This window comes from Parasteatoda tepidariorum, chromosome 1 (assembly GCF_043381705.1).
Source record: "Parasteatoda tepidariorum isolate YZ-2023 chromosome 1, CAS_Ptep_4.0, whole genome shotgun sequence".
In the NCBI taxonomy this organism is placed as follows: domain Eukaryota; kingdom Metazoa; phylum Arthropoda; class Arachnida; order Araneae; family Theridiidae; genus Parasteatoda; species Parasteatoda tepidariorum.
The window spans coordinates 82,007,070-82,034,554 of NC_092204.1; the positions used below are offsets into that span (position 1 = coordinate 82,007,070).

At 27.1% G+C, this 27,485-nt stretch overlaps 1 protein-coding gene across 3 annotated transcripts in view; it reads left to right on the forward strand.

The window, feature by feature from the left end:
* The window catches only part of LOC107438352 (trio Rho guanine nucleotide exchange factor), a 68,005-nt gene that overhangs the window by 30,939 nt on the left and 9,581 nt on the right, over positions 1-27,485 (forward strand). For 2 of the 3 annotated variants that reach the window (XM_043043598.2, XM_016050632.4), the window contains exons 19-44: positions 133-315; positions 400-519; positions 2,490-2,681; positions 3,414-3,693; positions 3,876-3,991; positions 5,402-5,524; positions 5,653-5,835; positions 6,596-6,714; positions 7,554-7,730; positions 7,880-7,949; positions 8,044-8,133; positions 8,833-8,967; positions 10,764-10,841; positions 14,268-14,450; positions 14,914-15,015; positions 15,155-15,300; positions 15,880-15,979; positions 17,179-17,410; positions 18,993-19,089; positions 19,228-19,336; positions 19,427-19,489; positions 21,206-21,340; positions 24,128-24,208; positions 24,520-24,584; positions 26,222-26,288; positions 26,369-26,481. In XM_043043598.2, coding sequence (XP_042899532.1) covers positions 133-315; positions 400-519; positions 2,490-2,681; positions 3,414-3,693; positions 3,876-3,991; positions 5,402-5,524; positions 5,653-5,835; positions 6,596-6,714; positions 7,554-7,730; positions 7,880-7,949; positions 8,044-8,133; positions 8,833-8,967; positions 10,764-10,841; positions 14,268-14,450; positions 14,914-15,015; positions 15,155-15,300; positions 15,880-15,979; positions 17,179-17,410; positions 18,993-19,089; positions 19,228-19,336; positions 19,427-19,489; positions 21,206-21,340; positions 24,128-24,208; positions 24,520-24,584; positions 26,222-26,288; positions 26,369-26,481 — 3,359 coding nt within the window. The remainder of the gene's footprint in view (positions 1-132; positions 316-399; positions 520-2,489; positions 2,682-3,413; positions 3,694-3,875; positions 3,992-5,401; positions 5,525-5,652; positions 5,836-6,595; positions 6,715-7,553; positions 7,731-7,879; positions 7,950-8,043; positions 8,134-8,832; positions 8,968-10,763; positions 10,842-14,267; positions 14,451-14,913; positions 15,016-15,154; positions 15,301-15,879; positions 15,980-17,178; positions 17,411-18,992; positions 19,090-19,227; positions 19,337-19,426; positions 19,490-21,205; positions 21,341-24,127; positions 24,209-24,519; positions 24,585-26,221; positions 26,289-26,368; positions 26,482-27,485) is intronic. The other variant, XM_016050633.4, reaches the window with a different exon arrangement.

The following is a 27,485-nucleotide window of genomic DNA, read 5'->3' on the forward strand; positions in this document are numbered from 1 at the left end:
TCAAAGGGCTGTCAGAGCAGGCTGCCTTTATAAAAGTGCATAGGGAGAATACTGGTTATTCATTAAATTATGGATGAAATATTTATGTTTATTAGATTATGATTGCATTGATAAAGTCATTTCTCCCTCCAGTTATTTGAATCCTCAGGGATACAACTAATGGCTGATCATCAATATGATGGACAAGCAAGGGTGCAAGTTTTATTGGACTTTCTTCAGGAGCGTCATCTAGACCTAGAAGATGTTGCCGAAGCAAAGCGTGTTAAACTCGAACAAAGTATCCAACTCTGCCAGCTAGAAAATGATGCTAGTCAGGTATATTATCATTTGATTAATGAATTATATGCTCATATTTTTAATTCCTGAATTTTGAAAAAAATCTTGTTTTTTTCCATGTAGGTTTTAAGTTGGATTGGTAATGGCGAAGCTATGCTTGTTGCATCCTTTATTATACCATCAACTCTACAAGAAGCAGAACAACTTAGAACTGAACATCAACAGTTTCAGTTAGCCATTGAGGTTATATATTTGGATATTATTTCATTTTATTGTATACAGGGATGAGATTTTTCCGCTTTTTACCGGATTTCCGCTTTTTTTTTCACTTTTGTCTCTCAAATTTCAGCCTTTTTATCAAAAACTCCGATTCTCTTAAAATTTCACTTTTTTTTAAATTAATATTCCGCTTTTTCAGAAAATTCAGCCACTGAAATATAATAATTATTTTTATTTCCGATTTTCAAAGGTAAGCAGGAAATTCAAACTACAAAGCTACCAACCCTTTCCGCATTTTTACTTATTTTAGCTATTTTCTCCGCTTTTAAGCACAGAAGATAAGATTTTCTGCATTTTTACCCGCCAGCCAGATATCTTGTATTTTCGTAATTCAAACGACGCTCCTTCAGACAAGTCTTTTAGAAGTCGCAAGCCTGGAATCTGCTAATATCTCGATTCTTATTCACACAATTTTAATATCAAGCATAGCTTTTCGTATTTACGTGATTTAAAAGTTGCGTATTCCGATTCTTATTTACGAGATTTAAAATCTGATATCGTGATTTGTATTTACGCCTTTTTAAAAACCTATGTAGCGATTCTTATTCACAAGAGTTTAAAATCCAATGCCGTGATTCGCTCATGCGGTTATAATATCAAACATCGATTTTCGTCTTATACGTGCTTTAAAAATAAGGCATTGGGATTTGCATTCAAAATTATGTCTCATAATTCTTATTTATGCAATTTAAAATTTACGCATAATGATTCGTATTTACGTGATTTAAAAATTATGAATCGTGATTTGTATTTACGCGATTTAAAAATTTTATATCGCAGTTTGTATTTTGCCATTTTCAAAATTGTATATCTAGTTTCATACTCACGTGATTTCAAAATCCATAATCATGATTCATATTCACGCTATTTTAAAATCCAGGATTGCCATTTGCATTCGCGCAATTTTAAGATCAACTATTGCGATTCTTGTAAGAAGAAAATTTTTTCTTGATTTAGTTACTCTAAAGGTAACTGTTTTTCTATCGACGATTACTAGTATATGTAGGTGTTACAACATCAACGAAACTGGAATAGAATATATTCAAAACTTTTACTCTGGGCTTGCAAGGAAGAAAAAGTAGGATTTGTCACAAGATGTTTGAAGATGGACTAACGACTAAATATAGCACTTAAAAAGTGATTAAATTTTTTTTTTTTTTTTGGAAAGAGAGTTAATTAACTCAGCATCAAAATGCAAAATTTAAAAAATAATAAATTTAAGAAATAATGCTGCTGTTATTTATGCTATGAAATGAAAAGTTCTTATCAAATGAAAAATAATTATCTAAACAGTTGCTGATTGCCATGTAATTTTTCGAACTAAAATAGCAATTTTTGTATGTTAAGGAGTTACTATATATTTTTACTTCACAGTTATTGACATGTTTCACAGGATCAGATTATAATATAAACATAGCGATTCTCCAATTGTAAAAGTTCTGTAAATTTTCTTTTCAAAATAATTTAAAAAGTCATGTTACTGATATATTTGCCTTAAATCATGTAACAGTATTTATTAACAGAAATGGAATGTTAATGTATGTTCTCAGTTGTTTTAATTTGCTAAACCAGACAGTTTCTCAAGTATCTAATAATTGTCTCTTATGTGAACTGAAGAAAAATATAATTTCTAGCTTTATTTTTTCAATTGGTAATTTTTCTTTTTACTAAATGTTAAGTATCGATGTAATCATTTATATAATAATAAATTAATACACAATTTTATGTCAGCACATTGTTATTTATTATATTAAACTGTCTGGAATTTATTGTTAACCGATTGCACGTACATAAAATTTACTTTTTTGGAAATTCAGCTTTTTTGCCTTTTGGCCAATCTCATCCCTGTGTATATAATTTTATTATAGTTCACAAGTTCATTTGTCGTATAAAAATGTATGTTTTTAAATGTGCATGTGGTATTTTATTCTTAGAAAACGCATTCAAGTGCAGTTATGGTACAACAGCGAGCTGAATCTCTTATTCAAGCAAGTCATTATGACCCCTCAAGTGTACGAGCAATATGTGATGAGGTTAATTCCAGTTGGCATCAACTTATGACGCATGCAGAAGATAGGCATAAACTAACTACAGCATCTTTAAATTTCTACAAAACTGCTGAACAGGTACATAATTTAAATACTAGTTTTGAAAAAAATTTACTTCCTTTATAGATTTTTATGAATGTTATTCTTTAAGATATGATAATCAGATGAAGTTGAACTTATGAAAATTACACACACACACACATATATATATATATATATATAGTAAAAATCTTTATGTACACAGTTATAATTTTTGCTTAAAGTCGCAAAACATATTAAGTTAGGAAATTTTTTGTAAAAATTAATGTAATTTCTTTTTTTCTTTTGTTGCAGTTAACCATATATATAATGGAGATATATCTTATGCAGTTAAAGATATATATAATGTGATATATTTTCAAAATAATTGTTTTAACTTTCAGTACGAAGTGAGTTTCAAAATTAATCTTGCAGATTTATCCATAGTGTAAAGTTTTTGCTCATGACTACTTTGGTGATTTCATTTTATAATCATCTCTAACAATTAGAACAACAACAAAAAAATTTCTTGCGACTTTTTCTAAAAACAGTTTTTGTTCTGTATTCAGTATAATCACTCTCGTCTGTAGCCATATTTTCCCAAAAACTTTATTATATGCTTAAAGACAATTTATAATGGCCCTCTTAATTATATTTTTTTATAACATAACCATATCTATCAGGCAGATTGTTGATCAAAATTTTTTTTTTCTGAATTTAGTGTAATCACTTTTATTTCCTACCATACTTTTTTGAATACTTATTCATTTTCTCTCCTTTTTTTATCATTAGGTTTGTTCAGTATTAGATAGCCTTGAGAGAGAATACAAAAGAGACGAAGACTGGTGTGGCAGCAATAATGAAACTGGTGAGAAAAAGGAGACTCAAGAAAAGATAGCACTTGTTTCTCAGCTCTTGACGAAACACCAAGAACAAAAAGAGGCCTTCTTAAAAGCCTGCACCCTTGCTCGTCGCACAGCTGAGACATTTTTAAAGTATAGCACCAGATGTGTACAGTATTATAGCTCCCAAATTGAAGTTAATCACAAGGTTCCTGAAAACAAAGTTAAAGGTATGATATTTTTAACTTTACATTTTTTATTAATATTTAGTTTGAAATTATATTCTTCTGCACTTTTAGGGAATTGTTATTATTAATTTCGTATTTACAAATTAATCAGAATGGTTTTTAAATATTTTGATGCTAATCTTATTATTAATTCCTTCTTGTTAACGTTTACTTTCTTATTGTAGCTACTCTAGACCAATTGTTAAGTCAAGAAAATAAAGTTTTAGAGCACTGGACTGCACGGAAAAAGAGATTAGATCAATGCCAACAATTTGTCCTTTTCGAAAATAGTGCTAAGCAGGTAAGTTAAAATCAACTTTTGCTTTCTTTTATTACACATGTTATCCCTAACATGTGTGAAGTCCTTTTTATATGATTCAAGTTCTTGGACCAAAATTTATGGAATTTTGTTTTGCTTGGATCATGTTAACAATTATCCAAGTTCCTTGGATGATAGTAGAATCTGTTCTACTTACCATCCAAGTTTTTGCAACCCGCATTTGCTTTACATGGAGAGAAAGACCACGAGAGCCTCCCAGGGTTAGCCTGATGCAAGATTCCTCAGATACAAGAACTTGGATTGGATTAACAGGCTTTTTATAATGAAAAAAATTTTTTAAAACATTGCAATGATATTATTAGGATGCCATTTTCTTAAATCATATTTTGTGCAATAATTTTGTTACATTTAGCTAGACTGCTCTTTGAGTACTTTACTAAAATTGCTCTGATACATTAAGAGGGAAAAAACAGGTAACTCTAAGATCATGAGTAAAAAATTTTGTTTCATGGTGCAATAGCAATTCTGTGATAAAAATGTTTGATATGTTACTGCTCATTTTAATTTATCTACTATATATTTTAAATTTTTGAATTAAAAAGAGTTAAAATGGTGTTTTATTTTCCTAATCTTGTCATAATGTAGATCAGTCACTTTATATTTTGATTTAACTCTATATTGTACAATCTGTATTTAGGGTTGAAAATAATCATAGTTATATGGTATGGGGAAATTATATATTCCTCCAGATTGAAAAACGTATCTTAAAATAAAAATAGGATAAAGTTTTTTTTTTTCAACGAAAAAAATTACCACTTTTTAAACTTTTGTAAAGTTCACAAATCTTTGCATGGTTTTTATTATTGTATTATGCATTATTAGAAAAGTATGTCTGGTATTAAATAATGTGAAATAATGTAATTTGTCAAGATATAAGGATTTTGTAAAAGCTATAAACTCGAAAAAGAACAACTTTATAACTTTTCACCTTTTTAGTGCTTAAGACATGACACGTGTAGTGTAATGTTCAAATACAAAAGTAACCTTTATATTCAGATTTGAAAAGAAACTTTTAAAAAGGCTTAGTATTTAGTTTTCTCTTCTTTTTTTTTTTTGGACATTACAATTTTTTAATTACTAAGTAAATTTTTATTGAAATTGAGTGTATATCTCAGATCTAATTAACCTTTTGATTCAAAACTTAGTTCAAATTAATATTTGCTTACTTTCTCTCTACAAACACCTCTCTTTACTCTTGTTTCTTACCACAGAAAAGGTGCACAGGCACGCAACAATCTTTATTTAATGCACATTTAAAGTGTGAAAAATTTAAAGTGTACAATATTTATTTTTCAAAACTCCATTTTTATTGTATAAAAAAAGAAAGTTTAAAAAAAATGAAGCTTTAAAGTAGTTTTTCATTTTATTAAGGCTTTGGAATGGATAAGAGAGACAGGGGAAGACTATCTTGATAATCGTCGGACGTTAGGGGAAAATGTTGAAGAAACAAAATCTTTGCTCAAAGAGTACAATGAATTTAAAGGCAATGCCAAAGTAAGTCATTTTTTTGTTTAAAACTTTTTCCTTGCATTGGATATTTATATTAAAAATATTAAATGTGAGAATTTTTAACTTGTTTATCCTTATATTCTAGATGTTTTAATTATTATTTATTATAACAGGAGACGAGAGAGAAAGTCCGATTACTGCTTCAGCTTGCTGATAGTCTTGTTGAGCGAGGGCATGCTCATGCGTCTGCAATCAAACAGTGGGTTGCATCTGTTGATCAAAGTTATAAAGATTTCAGTGAACGTATGGACCAGTATCGTCAAAAGTTGGAAGAAAAACTGGGTTTGCAATCTGATGTAAGTATACACATTTATATTTTAGATCGGGAAAATTTCCTCATTGTTCAAAGCTATTATTTCCAATTAAGATTTATTATGTCATGTTTATTTTCCTTTTTACTTTGGCAAGTATTGGTGTATCTGTTTTAAATAAAATTTCACTTAATCTTGATTGCTATTTTTAGAGTTTCAAAAACATATCAAGCACTTTGAAACTGCTTAATAAGATTCATCTAATCTTGTAACTTTTGCAATACACTTTTTTTTATCTATAAAACTTAGTTTTTCAGTATCTTAACATTGGTTTTCTTTCTCATTTTCTAAACTATTATAAAATTTTTATTGCTCCCTTATTTAAATATAAAAAAACTAGATTAAAAAATTATTATGTTAAACAATTATTATTATGTTAAAAATTATGTAAGACTAGTTTTGAAAACAATTTTGGTCACCTTAATATTAAAAAAATCTATAGTCTGCAATATTCTGTGTTTGTTTCCAAAGTGCCTGGTTTTTTCATTTTTCTAAGACTTTGTGGGGGAAAAATAAAAAAATTAAGAGGCATAATGGGATGTTACATTTATAAATATTACTAGCAGTATTTCTATCAAGTAATTTTAAACATTAATAAAATCTAGTTCCTTGATTCTTATCCTATTTATGTGAAATAATAGTAAAATTAAAATATATAGTGTGATCTGTTAATTTATAAATATTACTTAGTAATTTTCCAAGCACTTAATTTTAAACATTATTAAAAACTAGCTTTATTTTACAGAGAGATGCTAAAGATTTGTCTCTAGACCGACACAGTGATCCAACTTTAGAAGATAAAGTGAAGGAGGCTGCGGCTAAGGAGCTTAATGAAGAAAAACGTAAATCGGCTCGCCGTAAAGAGTAAGCAATGTGTTCAATTTTTAAATATCTTTTCAGTATGTGCTTTCACTCTTTTGATCTGTATTTTTGCTTTCAAAAATTCTTACTTGTTTGTTAAATATACCTAACTTAATTCAATTTTAAAATAATTAACTTTATATAATCTGGTTGACAATTAGGTAAGACTCATTAAATCTGTAAATCTTTCAAAGCTAACTAATAATCTGGGAAAGGTTTTGCACATCAAGATTCATTTAGTCACCAGAAAAGTTCAATTTAAAGAAGATTACTTTTCTGTAATATTCTTTAAAGACATTTAAAATTCAAAGTTGTGTGTTTGAATAAATTTTGTGCACAGATTAACTAGGTTAAAACTATATAATTATATGCATAAAAATGCAGCTTTAAAAAATTCTGGTTATAATATATATAAAAATTTCTGCAATTTTTACTATGTTACAAATTGGATTTTTTTTTATATCTATAACTAACTAACTCAGTGGCGCGACAGCCCATTAAGAGGGCCAAGGCCGACTGTGCCCATCTCAGTTTTCTTGACCTTGGGCTCTGGGGTGCAGGAGCATATGTTCCGGTCAGGTGGTCAGCCGGACGCGGAACCCCCAGTGTTAGTTCCCAAGCATGCTTGGTACTCATTTTATCGACCCACTGAAAGGATGAAAGGCTGAGTCGACCTTGCCCGGCCCAAGGATCGAACCAAGGACCTGTGGCACGACAGCGCGAAGCGCTACCGCTCAGCCACCGGGCGTCTTTTTATATCTATGTTTAATGTATATTTATTATGATGAATTTCTTCCGATAAATGTATTGAATATTTCTGATACATTATTTTAATTTTTTAGATTTATCATGGCAGAACTGCTTCAGACTGAAAGAACTTATGTAAAAGACTTGGAGACATGCATTAAAACTTATATGGCAGAAATGGAGAAAACTGATGATAACATTCCATCAGGATTGCAAAGAAAAAGTCACACTTTATTCGGAAATATGATTGAAATCTTTCAATTCCATGATCAGTAAGTTTGAATAACATAATTTATTGTATATTTGAAAATCATAATATTGATAAATACTATAAATATTTTTACTCTAGAATACTCTATGCTGTATTTTTATAGACTGTAATAATTATATATACTTCATATTTCTTTTAATTCCCTATCAGAATATTTCTTAAAGAGTTAGAAAAATATGAGACTATGCCTGAAGATGTTGGTCATTGTTTTGTGACTTGGGTATGAATTTTTTCATCTTTCATATGATTTTTTTTAAATGTTTTAATTTGCACTTTTTTATTTATGCTCCTTCTTTTTTTCTTTAACAAAATAGGCACAAAAGTTTGAAGTTTACGTAAAGTATTGCAAGAATAAACCAGAATCGAATTCTTTACTAGTGCATCATGCTGGTAACTATTTTGAGGTAATTATACATGTATACTTTCAGTTAAAAAAAAAAAAAATTCTCTTCAAGCTTGTGATATTTTTAGCTGTTTACAATGTTGTTATGTTTTCTGTTAATCTTTGATAAGTTTACATTAAAACTGTAAAAATAATTATACTCTTAACTTATTTAACTGTTCAACCTAATCTAAGCGTTGGATGGTACATGCTTGCTCAGAAAGTTGTTTATTCATAGTGTTCTTAAAGATGTAAACAAGGCTTGCATAATTTTTTTAATGAATTTATCAAGTGGTGCTGTATTTCATGAACTATTTTGTAAAATAGTGTAAATAGCTAATTTTTCTTGTTGTTGATGAAATTTAGTATTTACCTGTTGATTCAATCAATACCAACTAAATATTCTATTTTGTGGTAGCAGTATCAATCTGCTATTTGTGACATAAACAATTAATTAGTCTACCAGCAGAAATCCAAATTAGTCTTATTCAAGTTTGTAAGATAATTCTGAGAAGCTACATATTTTGTCTTCAATATAATGATATTATAATGGTATGCTTTTTCTTCCTTTTTTATTATTTGTAGTTTAAATCTTTTTTAATATACATATTATGTAGTGAGCTTAGCTTTATTATCCTTATTATTTATCATAGATTTATTATGTTTAATTATTGTACAATATGTTTGAAAAATTTTAGCGTTTATAATATTTTTCTAACAGGATGTTCAACGAAAACACAACATACCTCATCCTATTGCAGCTTACCTCATTAAACCTGTGCAACGAATAACTAAATATCAGCTACTATTAAAGGATCTTTTGTCATGCTGTGAAGAGGATCAAGGAGAAATTAAAGTAAGGAATATGATCTTTATTAACTATTTTTTATATTACAAAACGTAACTTGTTTTCAATGCATATAAAATCTTCATGAAATAGTTCCAATAAGAAAATTAAAAAAGAATTATTACCTATTTTATGTGCAAACTGCAGTGTAAGATTCTGTCTTTTAGTTTTAAGATTTAATGAATTTTTGATCTGTGGAAATCGGTTGTGTGAATATTTTTCTTTTATAACTTTTTTTTTTGTTCATGATTTCATTATGCATTTTCAAAACTTGTCTTTTAAGAAAAAAAAAAAGGAAAGAAAATTTGACATACCATATCTTTTTCATATTTAAACCTTTGTTTAGCTGATGAGCACCACATTGCAACATTGAATCAAGCTAAATTAGGTTCTTTTGTCTATGAGCAATTAGCAGATGAAATCAAGAAAAAAAATCACATTTGATATAATTTTTGTCTTGAAAAGTAGTTTTTTTTATTGTTACAAGTTTTTCTCTCTTATGTCATTTGTCATTAACAGGGTAAGTATGTTGTTAACCTCAATGTTCTTTTAAAAATATGCCGCAAAAAAAAGTGATTAACTACTGTCAAAACTGACCTTAAAATAAAAAAGAATGTTTTTTTAATTTTCAAAGCCATGTTCTATCTTAACTTTTTTTTATAAAAAAAAATAGATTGTAATTTATTGTAAACTTAAATAAAAAAAAAGTTGTAATTAAAATATATAATTAATTAATAAAATTCAATAAAAATTAATTAATCTTAAGTTGATTAATAATCTAACATCAGAAGTATTATCCAGCATTTACTGATATTTCTTCAACAAGAAAAAAAAATCGTCTATAATGTAAATTCTTATATCTTGAAAAATTCTGATCAACATTTAAGATTCAATGTATAATAATGTATAAGGAAAAAATTAATTCACCAGCTCTTAAAATGAAAAAAGAAAACAAACTGAAAATTCATAAAAATTGAAGGAAAAAAAAACTAAAAAATATGACCAAAAAATCATGAATATTCCCTTTAAACAAATATTCTACCAAAAATAAAAAAAAAAATATTTATGATCAATATTGTCATTAACATACATGGAAAAAGTTTATTTGTGTTTTTAGTTAAAGTTTACTTTTGAAAAAAAAGCAAAAAAAGTTTATTTTAAATTTTATTTATTTATTTTTTCAAAATAGCTGTTAATGGAGGTTTGACCCAAAAGAAGACTAATAAGAAACCTAAATAAAAGTAATTGAATCATTTTCAGATAATCCAATTTAGTGGCATAAACTGAATTAATTTAGTGATTTCAGTTCTTATTTATTATTTTTTAATTAGTAAATAATTATTTAATATTTTTTCGGACCAAATTCCTTGTAACTTTTATTTAGACATTAGTAAACAATATAATTCATATGCTAGATAAGTTTTAATATACAATAATTGAGCACATTTTGTCTCCCATAAATAATCAATAAAAAGAGCAGTTAATAATTTAAATAAAAATAATAATGTAAACAGATGAGTGATTCAGATATAAGTTATATAATAATTTCAACTTAAAAATTTCATTATGTTTAAAAAAATATATATTAGTCAAAAGTTAGTCAGACCTCTGATATTTCTCCACTTGCATATCAATTAAATTTTAGTGTTTAAAAGTTTTTCCTGTGCATGAATATTAGCTATAGACAGAAAAAAATTCTGATGGATTTAAAATAATTTTTTTAATGATGATTTTCTTATTTAATCATTTCCCTGGCATGTGTAAATTTTTGTTGTTGTCTGAAATCACTTATTTTATTAATTTAGGATGGTTTAGATGTGATGCTAAGTGTTCCAAAGAAGGCTAATGACGCTATGCATCTCAGCATGCTTGAAGGATGTGATGTAAGAATCTTGTCTATATTTTATGTCTTAAAGTTATTAACTATGTAAAGTAATGCTTAATAGTGCTTTTTTTTAATGATGATGCTTAAAAAAGTTTTTTTTCATATAAATTGGTAATTTTTAGTTTTTTTTAGTCTACATTCAAATATTTATTTTTTATTATTCATTTTTAAATTGGTAAAAAGTTTTTGACCATTTCGAAACTGATTGAGTGTTAATAATATTTTTAAACAACTTTGTATAGGAAAATATAATGCTTAATTTGTATGTAATTTATAGATTTTAGACTGTGTTTTTTTAAAGTATTTATAATTTTTATCAATATTGCATAATGATTTATTAAGCTTTTTATTTATTTGTCTCATATTTTTTCATTACCTTAAAGCAAGCATTATTATCCATTTGTTTTATAAAAAAAAGAAATAGTGTTTTTTTAATTTGTTTTAAATTCTGGACAATTAATTGTTTTTAAAAGAAGGGTTTAATATAAGTAAAAAACCAAAGAAAAGAAGAAAAACATCAAGAAATAAATGATACTGTTAAAGCCGGTATATGTTGTACTAGTAGTGCCACCTACGTTTATTAGAACAAAAATTCTTTTCATTTCTTTAATGGTCATCATTTTAAAAGAAAAAACTTTCAATCAGCATTATTTTCAAGAGTTCTGAGTGTCGAACCATGCAAAACCGCAAACGCAAATCAAACATTAAAAATTTATAGATACAGAATTATCTATTATCTTTATTATCTATTTTCAGTTAATAAAAGAAGTAGTAGAATTTCAGAGGTTGAACAGCTGTGTAAATTGCACCAAACTGCTCCACAACAAATTTCTCCTAAAAGCTGTTTTTTCTCTATAAAGTATGCCAAGCTGCTCCAACACTCTAATAATTTTATTGAGCAAAAAGCTGAACTTCAGCTCAGTTTGGTGTCGAATTTGGTCCTCGAAGTTAGTTTTATTGTTCCGAAATATAAAACAATTTTCCTTTTCTCCTAAACGTTGATTAGCATGCTTTTCTCGCAAAGAAGTTAGGTGGGTCTCCCCCCTCCCCATTGAATAGAGTGTGTCAAAAAGTAATTATTAAAATATGAAATTCGCTTGTTATAAATGTTTTTTTTTTGTTCTGTTGTATTCTCTGTACATTTTTCTGCTTAACTTCATAATTTCAAGTTTTTATTAAGTATTATAAATAAGTTAAATTGTTTGTGTTGTATATAGATTATGCACACAAAGCAAAATGTAACGTAAAGTAAGGAAAAAATTTGCAAAAACAAAAAATTAAAAAAAAGTTTTAAAATTGCAATAACTTTCAAACAAAATAGAATTTTATTTTATATCCGTCGTTGAACAGCCGATCCAATTTTGGGTTTATGACTACTAATGCTCAGCTCCGCAGCCTTGTAATTTTGAACCAATTCAGAAGACAAGGAAATCTTGTATCAGTACCTTCCCAGAGGTATTGATTTGTTATGGGAACATGGAGGACTTAACGACTCGACAGATTTAATGTGCATCAGTCACAATTTACTACACAGAAAGTCTTCGGCCAGTCTGGGAATCGAACTTACGAACTCTTGGACATGGGCCCAGTGCCCTACCAACCAGGCTATTCCGGCCCCAAATTAGAATTTTGAAAAAATCTCCATTTTAAGATCATTTACAAATATGAACCTTTCAGCATACCAACTTTCAATTCTGTAGTTACTTATGGAGATTGGCCTATTTTGTATTTTTTTCTACAAGTTCAACAATTATTAGTTCTCTAACTAATTATCGTATGTTAAAATATACTAATATATAAATTCAATTGTATTCCCTGGACAATTTTCAACACTCCTGAATAATTTAAATTTTATAAGTCTTATTATTTTTAAGCTACTGTGGGAACGAGGAATAGCTTTCCTACATTTTTACGGAACCAAAGACAACATCAAAACAATCAGAAGATAAAAATAAAAAATTTTATTTTCCGGGAAAATAATAAGAGTCACAAAAGCTGCGTGACTAACTTAAAAATAAATTAAAATTCTAAATAGTGAATAACAGAGTAGTAGTAGTTTTGTGGTTTTACAGATATATATATACTGGAGAAAATGTGCGCTGAATAATTATGACATCAGTATCCTGCAGTCAGTTGCAGTTAATTTCTGGCAGCAGAAAGAATATCAGAATGAGAGGTCGCAGGTTCGGTATTCCGATCCGCCGGTTTGATCTAGCAAACTCTTTAAAGCAAAATGTAACATTTAGTTGAACACCCAAAACAGCAGTGGCCCTTATGATTTTTTAATGTAGAAAGATTCTTTGTTGTGTTTCTATTACATTATTTTTTTTTAGCAATGCATTTTGTATCAGCTCTGTAAAACCTGTTATAAAATGTAAATTTATATTCTCAAAAATGTAATTTGACGCGCAATATGCGACTCGGAATAAAAAAATTATTTGCTCCAATAACCAAGTTTACTTACTCCAAAACACATTTTTTTTCTTCTCCTCTGTGTTACCAAAATGTATTTCTTCCTTCCAGAGAAGTACTTCTGTATTCTGAAAACAGAAAAATAAAATTAGAAACTGATAAAAATAAATATCTAAGGGACATGTTTAAAGTTTTATAATTTTAAATATCAAAATTATTTTTTTCTTAAAGATTATATAAGGCAAGCTAAATTAAGGAGTAAAGCCTATTAAAATTTAGATGTACACTTAAACTAACTTGTACTTTACTAACTTGTAAAATTTAGATATACACTTAAAATGCCAAATAAAAGAATAGCATTTGTTGCGCAGAGCTTGCTCCAGAACAGTAAAAGTGTTAGACTCAGACTTTTTTTTTAATGCATGCTTTTGGATAAATAAGAATGCAATTAATTGGATTAAAATGAATAAATTTAAGGTGAAGCAAATCGTAAATGAATTCACTATCTTAATGTTTGATTGGTTGTTTTCCAAATAAAGTTTCAAGAATGTTTTTTTTTTAAAAATTCTTTTTTATTATTATTGAGGAAAAAGAAATATTAAAGGCATACATATATGGTATAAAAATTTTTTTGCATATAATTTAATTACTTTATTAAATTGCTTAGCTTTAATTAAATCTACTTATATTACTTTCGTATAGAATTTTTTAATGTAAATAGCTCTTATCTTATGTATCTTATTATGTAAGTACTGAATGTAAATAGCTCTTTCATTGTGCAACAAAACTCCAGATTCTAATTTTTTTAAGATTAAAACAAAAACATTAAAAAAAGAGATAGTTTTGCTTTATGAAAATTATTCAGTGTATGTTGGAATAATTATTTTTGGCATCAAAACTAAGGCTTAACTTTCTTGTATTAAAAAAATTCCTGAATGTATATGTAATCGGAAAGCTTATAAATATTGCAAAGCATTACAAATTCTCTTATAAATATTTTGTTTTATCTTAGGTTTCACTTGATCAGCTTGGAGAAGTAATATTGCAAGATTCATTTCAAGTATTTGAACCTAAATCTTTGATTCGAAAAGGAAGAGAAAGACACATTTTTCTCTTTGAGCTGTATCTTCTGTTTAGTAAAGAGGTCAAAGATTCTAATGGCAAAGCTAAATATATTTATAAAAACAAATTACTTGTAAGTTCTATTTTCTGTTTATGAGATTACAAAAAAGTTTGGTGCGATTAAAGCTTTACACTTTTTTAATCTTTATATTATAGGAAATTGTTATAAAGTATTTCCAAACAAATATATTTATGTAATGCATTAGCATAAAAATTGAAATTTATGATTTAAATTATGAATTAACTTAATAAATAAAATTTATCTTTAAAATTCTCGAGTAATATTCAATACCTCAGTTTTTTTATTGATTTATTATACTAATTAATGATAGAAAAATATTTAGAATTTTTTTTTTATTACATGCACAAAAAGTTTCAAATAAAAAGATTTTTTAATAATCAATACCTATTTAACCCTTTAAACATCACCTATTCATTAACAGCTTAAATGCTTTGATATTAAAAAAATTGCTTTTTTTTTTAGTTTTCATATTTATTTTTATTTAATTATTTTATTATTATTATTATTATTATAGACATCTGAAGTAGGCATTACTGAACATGTAGAAGGTGATGAATGTAAATTTGCAGTATGGACAGGTAGAGCTCCTCTTGCAGAGAATAAAATAGTTTTAAAAGTAAGTCTCAGTTATTATTCAAGGTTGTAATTTTAAATATTTATTATATTTCTTCCTTCTTCACTTGATTTTGAAACTGTGTGTATGTTATTTAAAGGTGTTTTATTTGTTCGGTATATGTGATGTTCATACATTTCAGGCATCTTCTTTAGAAACTAAGCAATCTTGGGTTAAGAAATTGAGAGAAGTAATTCAGGAAACTTACTTTAGCAGTGCACTGTCTACCCTCAATTTATCTAAATGCCATACCAAAATTTCAAAATCTATCAGTAATAGATCAAGCAGGTATGTGCTTATTGTTTTTAATTTATTAATTTTTATCCTACATCAGGCAATAGCAATATCGGCTTTAAGATTTCTAACATCCCAATAAAAAATTAGCCTTAGCATAAAAGAAATGTACCTATTGTGAGAAATCTGGAAAACTCAATTATATTTTTTATTAGAGCTGTCAAGAAACACTTAAGTCTTACAAAATAAATAATAAAAAAATTAAACCTAATACAAACATAGTCTTCATTGCATACATTACGCATATAAATCGGCATTAGCTATAGATTATTTTTCCATTGTAATTTAAAAGTGTGTGAAATTTTAAATGGAACTTTTACAGGCTATTGGAGGCTATAAGTAAGTCAATTGATAAAAATTATTAATTCTTCATCATTATTCTCTTTTAATTTAAATGTTCATAAAATTTTAATGAAAAATAATCAATGGAATTTTTATTAGATATCTAAAGTCTTTTATGAATAAAAATGAAAAAATAAGTTAAAAATAAAATTAGTTTAAGCTTATCAATTGTTTAAATTATTTATACTTGATGTTGCAAATTATAATTTCCTAAATATAATTTTTTAATAGGGACTTAGAAGACTCTTCCATGGATGAAGGTAGTATAGAAAACCAAGAAAGAGTTTCTCTTGCTTCATTTGGATCAGGGAATACAACAGATAGTGAAAAGGTACGATATAACTTGACATTGATGATTTTTTTTAAGTAATTGTTCTTGAATTAGTTGCATATTTATAACGTTGAAAATTTATATTAAAGATTTTCTCTTTATTTATATTTTTTTACTTGAAAAGTTTTTAAAAGTTATAATCATGAAAAACTTTTATTTTGTATGAAAATATTGAGCTTTAATTGGTTACCTCAGTAGTAATCAACACATTTCACACATGCCACAAATGGTACAGAAACCCATTCCTTATTGCAAAAAATATTTTTTAGAATTTTTTTCTTCCACTTTTTTGTAGCTTGCTTCCCTTTTCTGCTCAGTTGTTGGTATTACTTTCTTATTGCAAATAAATTTTGTTAAAAATAAATAAAGTTCATCTGGTGAACATCCTGAAATCTTTAGTTGCTTTCAACTTTAACCTAGAATGCTAAAAGTTAATGAAAATTAAAACAAAGTGTCATCCATATAAATTCTGTTATTATTTTGCACTTGTAAAATTATTATTCTAATTTCAAAAATGGCTTTAAAATTAATTTTCTATCATTATTAATAAATTTATTCTCTCATTGTGAATTAGTTCCAAAATTATTTCTTTATATATTTAAATTTTAGTTTGATTCAACTGTGAATATATTAATAATATGTGAATTTGTTTTCTTTAAATATAAAATAATAATACTTACTTACTATAAGTTTCTGACTTTCATATTATTATTTTTGAAATTTTGGCATTGTAAAGCTTTATTCATTTTTGCTGTGAATTTCATTTTATTTTAAGTAGTACTGAAGGTAAGTTCAGATTAAAGTGCAGTGATAAATTTAAGAATTTTTACCCTAAAAGAGGCTTCTAAGGTCGCCACTGTTTGCTGTCCCTAGGCTATCTATTTAAATGAGTATCAAAATTATAAAGTGAAATGAAAGTTTTGGGAGAACATAAACTCCATAGAATATATTTCTATGTGTCAATCTCTCTATGCTTTTGTCAATTTCATTCTTTCAGATTGTTTCATTTTATTAAACGTGTGTATATATTAAACCAAGCTTATTCTTTCATATTAATTTTTAATAACTGGTTAATATTAATAATTTATGTGAACAAAATTTTATTGTTTTTATTTATGAAATTTTAGTGCAGATCTAGTTTTAACCATGTTTTATTGTTTCACTGTATCAACTAATGAATTAATTTTTTGTTGTTATAGGGAGGGGAACTTGCTAATATTGTAGAAGATCATAAAGCTATACCTGGCTCTTTAGAATTAACTGTTCATGCTGGTCAACAAGTAGAAGTATTAGAATCCTGTAATGATTGGTATCTAGTCAGACATGTATCAAAAGACGAAGCAAATGCAACAAATCAAGAAGGATTAATACCCCCATCTTGTATAAAGACACATTCAAAAATTCCTGTACATAAAACAAATGAAAATGAAGGTAAATGATACTTTTTTACTTTATTACTAATTTTTTACCAACCAATTACATTAAAATCTATATAAAAATGTAAGGTAAATATATATATACATTATATTTACCTAAGATTAATTTAGAAGTTAACAATTTCTTCATTCTATCTTAAAAATTTTATCTTTATTTTTGTATCATTATCTTTTAAAACATTTTGATCCAATTCAGATAAAAGATAGATTCACCTGTGCAATCAATTATATTTTAATTCCTTATTGAATTTAGTAGTCAAAATTTTTTTATTGTCTATTGATGTTTGATATTAAAGTTGTTATTTGATATTAATTTAAAAATGTAAGTAAGAGTGATATACAACGAAGAGCCATTACATTATGACCCACCTTCATCTATAACAATGGGCTCGCCCAGGTTTTCATGGTTTCTCGCCCAGGAACAATGTTTTCATGGAGCACATTAGGACCCATAATCCTCATAGAACAATCCCTGACGTCTGTAAGCTACTTGAACATAGTTGCAGACCAGGTTCACCCATTCATGGCAACAGTTTTTCTTGCGGGGGATGGTGTTTACCAACAGGATAATGCACCATGTCATGAGGGTTGAATCGTCATGGATTGGTTCGAGGAACATTCCAGTGACTATCAAGTCATGTCTTGGCCCCCAAATTCACCTGACCTTAATCCAATAGAGCATTTGTGGTCCTGCTTGGAAAACCAAATTCGTGTTGCCACGCCACCCCCTCGCAATGTGAGGGAATTGCAGGACCAGTTGGTGAGCGCTTGGTACCAGATACCTCAGACTACCTATCAGCACCTTGTGGAATCAATACCACGGCGGGTGCTAGCAGTTTTGAGGGCTAAAGGTGGTCCTACATGTTATTAGCAAGGTGGTCATAATGAAATGGCTCTCTGGTGTAAATGTGAGTAAGAGTGTACAGAATAAACTTGTATACTAAATGATGCAAATTATATATCAATAGCTTTAAAGTAAGTGATTAACTACATAATCAGTGATGAAAATTGTTTATTCTTTTTTTTCAGTAGATCAATTTTTATAGTAATATTAAATTAATAGGTAAAAAAAGTCTAGTAAAATTCCTAAAAAATATTTGTAATTGTTAATTCTGCCATTCTTTCGAAAAATAAACATTAAAAATTGAGATTTTTATATATTTGACATTTTTGTATCATAAGCTATTTATTGCAAAAAAATTTTTTTTTCAAAAATAAATTTTGTTTTATCAGTTTTTTGAAATTCTATTTTATCATTCATGGTACAAGCACAGAAAAGAAAATAGTTCTCAAGTCACTTATCTCGAAATCTATCAACAGCACTTGGGTTGTTTTTCCAGTTGCATGGCAGTATTATATTAAAACATTTCTGAGCATCAAAATCATCGTTATGTAACCTAATGAAAAATGCAGTTGCAGCAATTATTATTAACTAATTAATAATGTTATTAATATATTTATTTTTATAGGTATAAAAGGCTACATTTTTTAATTTCTTGTTCTTTTTTTATTAAATTATCCTGCATAATTTTGAATTCTATCCAAAGTTTAATATTTCTCTTTTATGTGTGTTACAGATGCAAATATAAATACTTCTGATTTAAGTCCTAGTAGCACATACCCATTAACAAATCTCTCATCTATACCAGCTACAAAACGTCGAGGAGCTTTTAGGTATTTTATCATTCAAACTGGTTTCTTCTAAGTTTATATTTTTCTTAACTAATATATTTCATCTAAAAAGATTTTAAATTTATAAAATTATTATTGAGTTAAAGTTATTTATAATAATTCAATTATTTCACATTTTAGAAAATGGTTATCTAATCCAGTTCGCAAACTTAGTCACAGTAGAGTAGAAAGATCTGCTAGTGAAGCATCTAAGTCAGTTTCCAATAAGAAAGCATCTCAACAGCCTAAAGTAAATCCGTTATTTAAAAGCTTTTTTTTTCAATAATAATATTTTTTATTTATTGGTTGGTTGATATTTAAAAATATGCATTTATTTTAGATCACCAGCAAAAGAGAAGCATCTGAAAAGTCCTTGCACTCTGCACAAAATGGAATATTACAGGTTCACATTGGTTTAACACTTATTCAAACTGTGATATTACTGTTAAATTCTCATACCATTTTAAACTAGTGTTCATTTAGGTTATAATTGTCACATAAATGTAATATAATAAAATTTGAAGCTGTTTGCCTTTTTTTTGTGAGGATTTCAAGTAAACTAAATATGATATATTTTAGGCCTTTATTTCTTCATTTAATACGAAGCTAGCAGGAATTTCAGTTTTATTAAATAATTTGTGAATTAGTCATTGTCTTTAGGAAGTTTGACATTTAAGTAGAAAGCTAAAACATTTTCTGTGTTTTGTAAATAGAAATATAATTTCATGCCTTACTTACTATGGTGCATCAAATGTGCCAAGACTCATCCTCTAAGACATTTAATTGTTCAGTGGAAAAATATCTCAACAGCAGATTTACACAATCAAATTTGTGACTGAATTTTAAATCGATTATAAAGATTGTCACTCCACAGGATAAGTAGAAAGAACCTAGAAAAACATACAATTTAAAAATCATCTAAAATTTTCAGGAAAAATGCATTAAATTGTGAGTTTCCTTTTCAAACTGGGAAAGTACAGGGATTTTTATTTTTGTCTTTTAAAAAATGGTGTTCACTCAAAGCATAATTTATGGGATATTTAAGGATGATATTTCAGCTATACTAAACTATTTCAATTACTATTGCATTATTAAAATATGTTCAGCTGTTCCTTTTTTTTTCTCTATGTTTTACCTGCAATTAAAACTAATATATATAGATAGCCAATATAGCTGACACAAGGGCACTGTAAATGTGTGTTTCCTCTTAATATAGTGTGTATAATATGTACAGAGAAAATACAGGGAAGTTTTTTCTAGAGTATCAAATTAATTACATATTTGTTTTTCCTTGATGTTAGTCCTAATTTAAAATTTTGATAACTCTAATATAACTCTTTTCTATCTTTGAAATTCTTTATTTTTTCTATCAATAAGTATTAAAAATTTTAATGTACATATTAATCGATGGATAGGTAGAGAATTCATATTTTAGAGACCTGCTTGTAGTAAAAAGAGACCCAGAAATTCGTAAGTCCTGTGTCCTAAAGAAATAATGATTCTACATTTTATGTTTATTTTGGTGATTTTTTTGCCCCATTTTGCAGCATTATTAAGTAATTACATAAGAATCGCAGTTCCGACATTAATTTTTATTGTAATTGTTCTTGAAGTCTTAACTTGAAACATGTTTCAAACTTCAAAAAAATATAGAAAATCTTTCTTCTTTTTTTTTAAAATTATTTTTTTTATCTTTATCAAAAACAATGTATATAAATATCTGTTTGCTTCCTCTGAAAATTTTTACAAACATTAATAAAAAAATTATAATAATAAAGTAGATAAAGACTTATTTTTAATCAGTATTATGCAAAACTTTTTAATTGCTATGCATTCTATTAATCATTGTATGTTCAGTTTTCTCACATAAAAAAAATTTATTAGGATAAATTAAACTGTAAATGTTTGACTTTTAAAGATATTTTAGTTTTCTGAATTGTATTTTTAGATTATTATTTTAAAAATTGAAAACATTACTTTTAAGTAATTTTCTAATAAAATATCATTTTTATTAGTTTTAATCTAACAAAATAAAGTGGTGTGATTTATATACCTTTTTTATGTGTAGTGCAATAAACTTCTAGCGTTGCCTACTATCTTAAATTCTATAATCATTTAGATGGATTCAAGCAAAAAGAGTATATCAGTAGATGATGATGAAGTATTAGATGTAGAACTACCACCCCCAATGAAAATCCAGGAACATAGTTTTACACCAGTACATCAAACTCTACCTGGGGGAACCAGTGAAAAGGTATTTTTTCTACTTTCTTTAATAGTTGCTTTCTGTTTGAATTGCTATGTTTATAAACACTGCTATGTTTTAATATTCCAACATTGCTAAATTATTAAATAACCATGTTTAATTTTAACTTCAGTACATTTTTTGAGTAAATTTCTTATACATTTACTCATTAATTACTGAAATATGTTAAAAAGGGTTATGTAAGAAATTTATCATACTTTTTAAATAATTTTATTCGATAAGAACTTTTAAAAAGAGTCCTTTATTTTTTAAAAGAACATTTTTTCTATTTTTCTATTCCTTTAATTTTAGCTGTTTTTTTTATAAGGGCAAAATTGTATGAGCATTTTCTTCAACCATACCATTTTTAAAATCTTAAAAACAGGATTGGCAATATTTATATCACTTCATTTTTCTAAAATCATATGTTTTTTTTTTCAATTAAAGTAAAACATTGATTTAAATCAAAATTTTATAATGGTATAATTTATGTTTACATTCTTAATATTAAGATTCCATACCCACCCATTATTATTGAGATTTTATACCATTTTTAAAATCTTGAAAAACAGGTTTGCCAAGATTTAAGTCACTTTACTTAAATCATGACTAAAATCACTTTATTTTATTAAATCACTGTTTTTTTCCCCTTTTTTTAAATTTAAAATAAAACATTGATTTAGGTCTAAGTTTTTTATATGGTATAATTTATGTTTACATTTTTATTGTTGAGGTTCTGATTTCATTGATATTTAAAGTTTTTTTCAGTGAAATAATGAGTTGTGGTAATGTATTTAAATTATTGTTTGATGGTTAAAATTGACTAAAAAAAAAAAGACTAAATGTGCAAAAAATTGATGTGAAAAAATTTTGAAATAATTGTTTTTTAATAAACATTTTTCAACTTTACCCACTTAAATACAAGTACTTTACAAACTTATGAAATATGTAGTTTGATTTTATGTAATAAAGAAGGACTTGTTTTGTCAAAGTAATTTCAAAAAATTGTTTTTTCTTCTTTTGTTTCCTGATCTAAATAATTGTTTCTTCATTTGATATCTAACTGACAAATTTGGCTTTGTCTTTAATTTATGCGGGTGTTGAGATTTAATTTTAAAAAAAACTATGATCTCATTTATTCAGTGATTAGTTTATGATAATTATCTAATTATTTTAACCATCTGAAGTTAGAAATATTAATGACCTTAGTTATAATATAGTTTTTAACCTTTTCACACTGACTGTCAAGTTTTTATGTGCCAGCATAAAATGTTGACATTGCCACAGCGATTTCTCGTTCATTCCTGGCCATCACATATTTGTGACAGCATTCTGGAACGTTTTAAAAACTAAAATTTTTGTCATACATGATACATGTAGATTTTGAGATGCATGTAGATTTGACCATCTACTCAAAATGAGAGACGTATGACTCACATGCATATGGTTTTTAATCATATATACACGAGAGAAATTTAATGCTTACAAATAGCATGCTTTAAAAGGGATCTTTAAAATGAGCTATTAGTATTTATTTATGATAAATTGAAGAGATTTATTTTCTCTAGAGTGCTATGTATTTGACTAATTATTATGGTAGTCCAGTTTTCAATTGATTGTTAGATTTTATTGTCACCTTTTCAGTTTTTACAGCTACAATATCAAAGCCTTGAAAATGTTTATCTAAACTCGAAATAGGAGAAATTGTGTGAAAATTTTTTAAACAAGAAAAATATGAGTAAATAAGTATGTAAATAAAAAATAGAGTATAAGTCATTTATCTACTTTACAGTACATTATTAAAGAACACATTCATGTTTTGGTGATTTCATATATTTAGGCTTAGCAACAAAATATCCTTTGGCCCTGGACAGGCCCTCACGAACAAGACTCCCGGCTTCAGCTATAAATGCATGCTTGCAACTCCCATTGTAAAAGGATTAAATAATATTAAGTGCTTTTAATATATATTATCAGAGCTTTGATCGATAAATGTAAAAATAGAGAATTTAAAAAAAATCTGGTTTATAAAGGAAAAAGTCTGATTTAAATAAAAAAGAAATCTGATTTTCTTTACAGTTAAAAAAAAAGATTTTTGCCAATGTTACTTAAAAGCAATGTCAATAATACTCAAGAAGCAAACACATGTTACAACAGTTTGCATCGGCTTGAACCCAAACCATTGTGTAAGTGTTCAATGGCACAGATTTTAAACATTCCAATTAATGAGACTATGCTGAACAATATGCTAGTAAGTAAGTTGTGTGAAAATGAGCCTTAACGCTCCACCATCCTGACTGATTCAAAGGCACCAATGGTCACTAACCACCATTTATTTTTAAAATAGTTTCCTCAAACTTCTTGTATTTGTGCTTGAAAACTCCCAGGAAAGGACATTATCTGGAAAAGTTGACAGTACAAAGAAGCTTGCATCTAGACTTTAAAGGACATTTCAGAAAATGCCTACAATTGTACTTGGGAAATTCTCAAATTTTCCTGGGAGCAATGTATTGATGCAGCAGCCTATTTTGAAACTTTTTAATGTCTTATATTTGTCAGATCAATAAATGTTTTTAATAGATCCATTGACAAGACAAATCTTGAATTATATATTTTTTCAAAACAAGATTAATTGTTTAGTTATCTTTCCCTGATATTTTTTGTAATCTATAGTTTCATCTTTATAAATGTACACCTTTAAATTATAATGAAAAAAAAATATTATTTACGGTTAACGAAATTTGAAAAAGTTAGATTTAAATGACTGTGCTTATAACATGTAACATTTTTATCTAGCCAATAACCTTACCTTCTTCGGATGGCAGTAGTACTACTGATTTGGCTTCTGAAATAGAGCAAATAGTAAAGGAACGGATGGTGTGTGATTGTTATAACTATAACACTTGTTTGCATGATGCATGTGGAAAATGTTTGTTTCCAACTTTAATAAAACACTTATTTGTTTTCATGTTAATGTCCCATGCAGAACTTTGCATGTAAACTTTGTTTTGTTGTATATGAATATAGTGACACTGATTTGTGTATATTTGCGTTTATTATTATTATTTTTTTAAACTATAATTCTAGTTTCACTCTTTTACAAATGCATGAAAATTTAAAATCTTTTTTAATTGCTCTTAATCAAAATGAAATTGAAAGCTATTGAGAATAAACCGACTTTTTCATAGGATGAACAAAATAAAAAGCACTCCATGAGTACAAAGGAGAAGGAAAAAGTTTTGCAAAACAGGAAGTAAGTAATTTATTGCTTAATGTTTGTTTAAATATTAAATAATATATTTCGATTAAATTACTTTTAATTCAGTGCATAGTTTTTCTCTCACTTAATAAAGTTCTCAGTGATGATTTTTGATATTAGGAAACTGAGATAATTTTGAGATTTGATTCTGTTTCTATTTAAAATACAGATTTTTTTACGTAATATGTTTCTTATTGGAGGTATGCCTTTCAGATTTGAACCTGGTTCACCTCAATAATATGGTCCACTGATATTTAAGTTAGAAATGAATAATCTCAAGAAATTGAAATGAAAAAAATTCCTTGACCAGTTTGGGCCTAATGTATTGGTAGTGGTGATTATGAATGGATTGTATATAATCTGGTTTAACTTTCTTCATAGTCCAACATGGTTATGGGATAAAATTTCTCACCGTGTATCAAAAAGTGTAAAGAGATTTAGGTATATCACAGGGCACGTTAATTATGCTATAGCTATCGGATGATGATGTGCTGAACCTAGATATTTAAAACTTTTTTTCATTTAATATACTGCCATTTTATTGAAATACTTTGAAAACACTCTAGGTTAAGTAAAAACTAAGTCATTAAATGCTTTTGAAAATTGAAGTAAATTGAAAGAAGAATGAATTAATTATAAAGTTCATTATTAGCAGATGTCCAAACTTAGTAAACTTTTACATTAATTACCTTACATCTCAACAGCCATTCTGAATTTCTTTTATAATTTTGTTAAAAGTTATGTTTAAAGAAAGGAAAGCTAAAAATAAACATATTTTTATTTATGTTGTGCAATGAATTTCCTTAGAACTATATCTTCTAAAATATTTGTTTGATAGAATAGTATAAAATTTTTTATTGGTTTTCATAAATGTTATCATACCTGGCCAGATACCCTAAACCGGCCGAGTAATAAATCAGAATTTTACGGCTTGCACGGAACCAGCTGGCGAACTAATTACAATTTATCTGCATACACTGAACTGGCCATGTAAATACTTTTCTCTCTATATCTGGATCAGGCAAAATTTGAGGGTAAATACAGTAGAAGATCTATTATGCAAATATTAATGTGTGTGTTATGTGTTACTGACTTAATATGGCAATATATATTTGAAACAGATCGATATTAATACTTTAAAATAATTTTTTTTAAGTGCAAATATTTTAAACATAAAAATATGCACTTATTTATAGTAAAATATGGAGACCATTAATTAACAACAAATTTATCAATTATGGATTACTTTAGAGATTGTAATCTCTTAGCAAGTAATTTTTCTTACAGCCTGTGAGCAATGAATAGTTCTTGCTCAGTTACGGAATATTTTTGACTGTTATCTATTGTATTGTTCACACCTGCAAAGGGTTTGTGAGGTTTATAGAGAATTGTAGTCTTAGAACTGTATTATATTTATCTTCTACTGTATTTTAAAAAGTATCGAATCTTGCGTGGTATAAAGAAATTTAATGTATTATCTATAATTCATCATTTCACTCTTGAATATTTAAATAATTTAGATTTGACAAAATATAATTTTTATTTTCAATAAAGAATAGTACGTTATTTTTTAATATGCATGAAATGTTATTCTTATTGTATTTTATCATCTGAATTTTACTCTATTTTAGATGTGTCATTCAGGAATTCATTGAGACAGAAAAACAATACTTAAATGATTTAGAATCAATTATTGAGGTATTTATATAGAAAACTGATCTTTCTTAAAATGATTTTCGTGAAAGGGGTAAATTTATTTATTCATAATTTTTATTTAGGGCTATCTGAAGTCCATGAGATTAAAAGAAATCCCTGTTCCTCAAGATTTGAATGGTGACAAAGGAAAATTGATATTTGGGAACATCGAATCAATATTTGAATGGCACAAAGAGTAAGAATTTTAAATTTATTTTTTCAAGGATTAGAAAATGTTAATTTACTTTGTTTAAATGCCATTTAACTCTTTAAAGACCAAGTGGCCTGAAGAAGTCCGGACTACTTAACGACCGTCTGGGGTCAGTGGGGAACTCTGAAGGGTGAATGGGTAGTAGTGATTGGGATGGGGTGAGTTGCTTGACAGTGATGCACAGGAACTCATTGACAGTCAAAAGGAAAGAGGTGTGCGAACTTCACGCTTTATTTAGAAACATTTCCCCCTGTGGTTTTAGAGAAACACAAAATCCTCTTAATTTGTAACAGATTTGTTGAGATGGACCTTTTCATTTATTTATTAAAAATTCGGGAATGGCGGGCTTTTGGGAATTTATTTTTGAAATCCCCGCGTCCACTAAAACAAATATCTTTTTAATAAAATTGCAATGTGTTAACTGTTGACTACCAAACGCAAATTTGTTATATAATTAAAAGTGCACCATCATAAATACCGAAATTACTGAAAAAAATTTGGATAAAGCCAACGTTGTATAATGCTTTCTGTTAATCACTGATATTTTAATGATAATGTTATCATTAGTTCATAGAAATTTTGATTCTTGAATAAAAAAAAAAGATTAATATTTCTATCATTTAATAAACTTTTAATAGGTTTTTCTTTTTAAATATTTTATTTATTTCCGTTTTGTTCTCTATTATGCTGTTTGGTGTTTCTCAGTAATCAATTTTATTACAGTGTGCTTTTTATTAGTGAATTTTAGAGAATAGATAAAATAATTTAAAATACATTATATTAATAATGTATCTTTTAAACTTGAACGAGGAAAGTTGTTTTAGACTTTGTTTTACTGCAGCGAAAAAAATTTTAAATCTTAAAATTCCTATAAAAATTTCCATTTTATGCTCAATTAAGGAAAACTGAATTCAATTCTATCTAAATTTATGATTAACGTAATATAATGCATACATTAAAATGCCTTTTTATATAATTTTAAATACTAT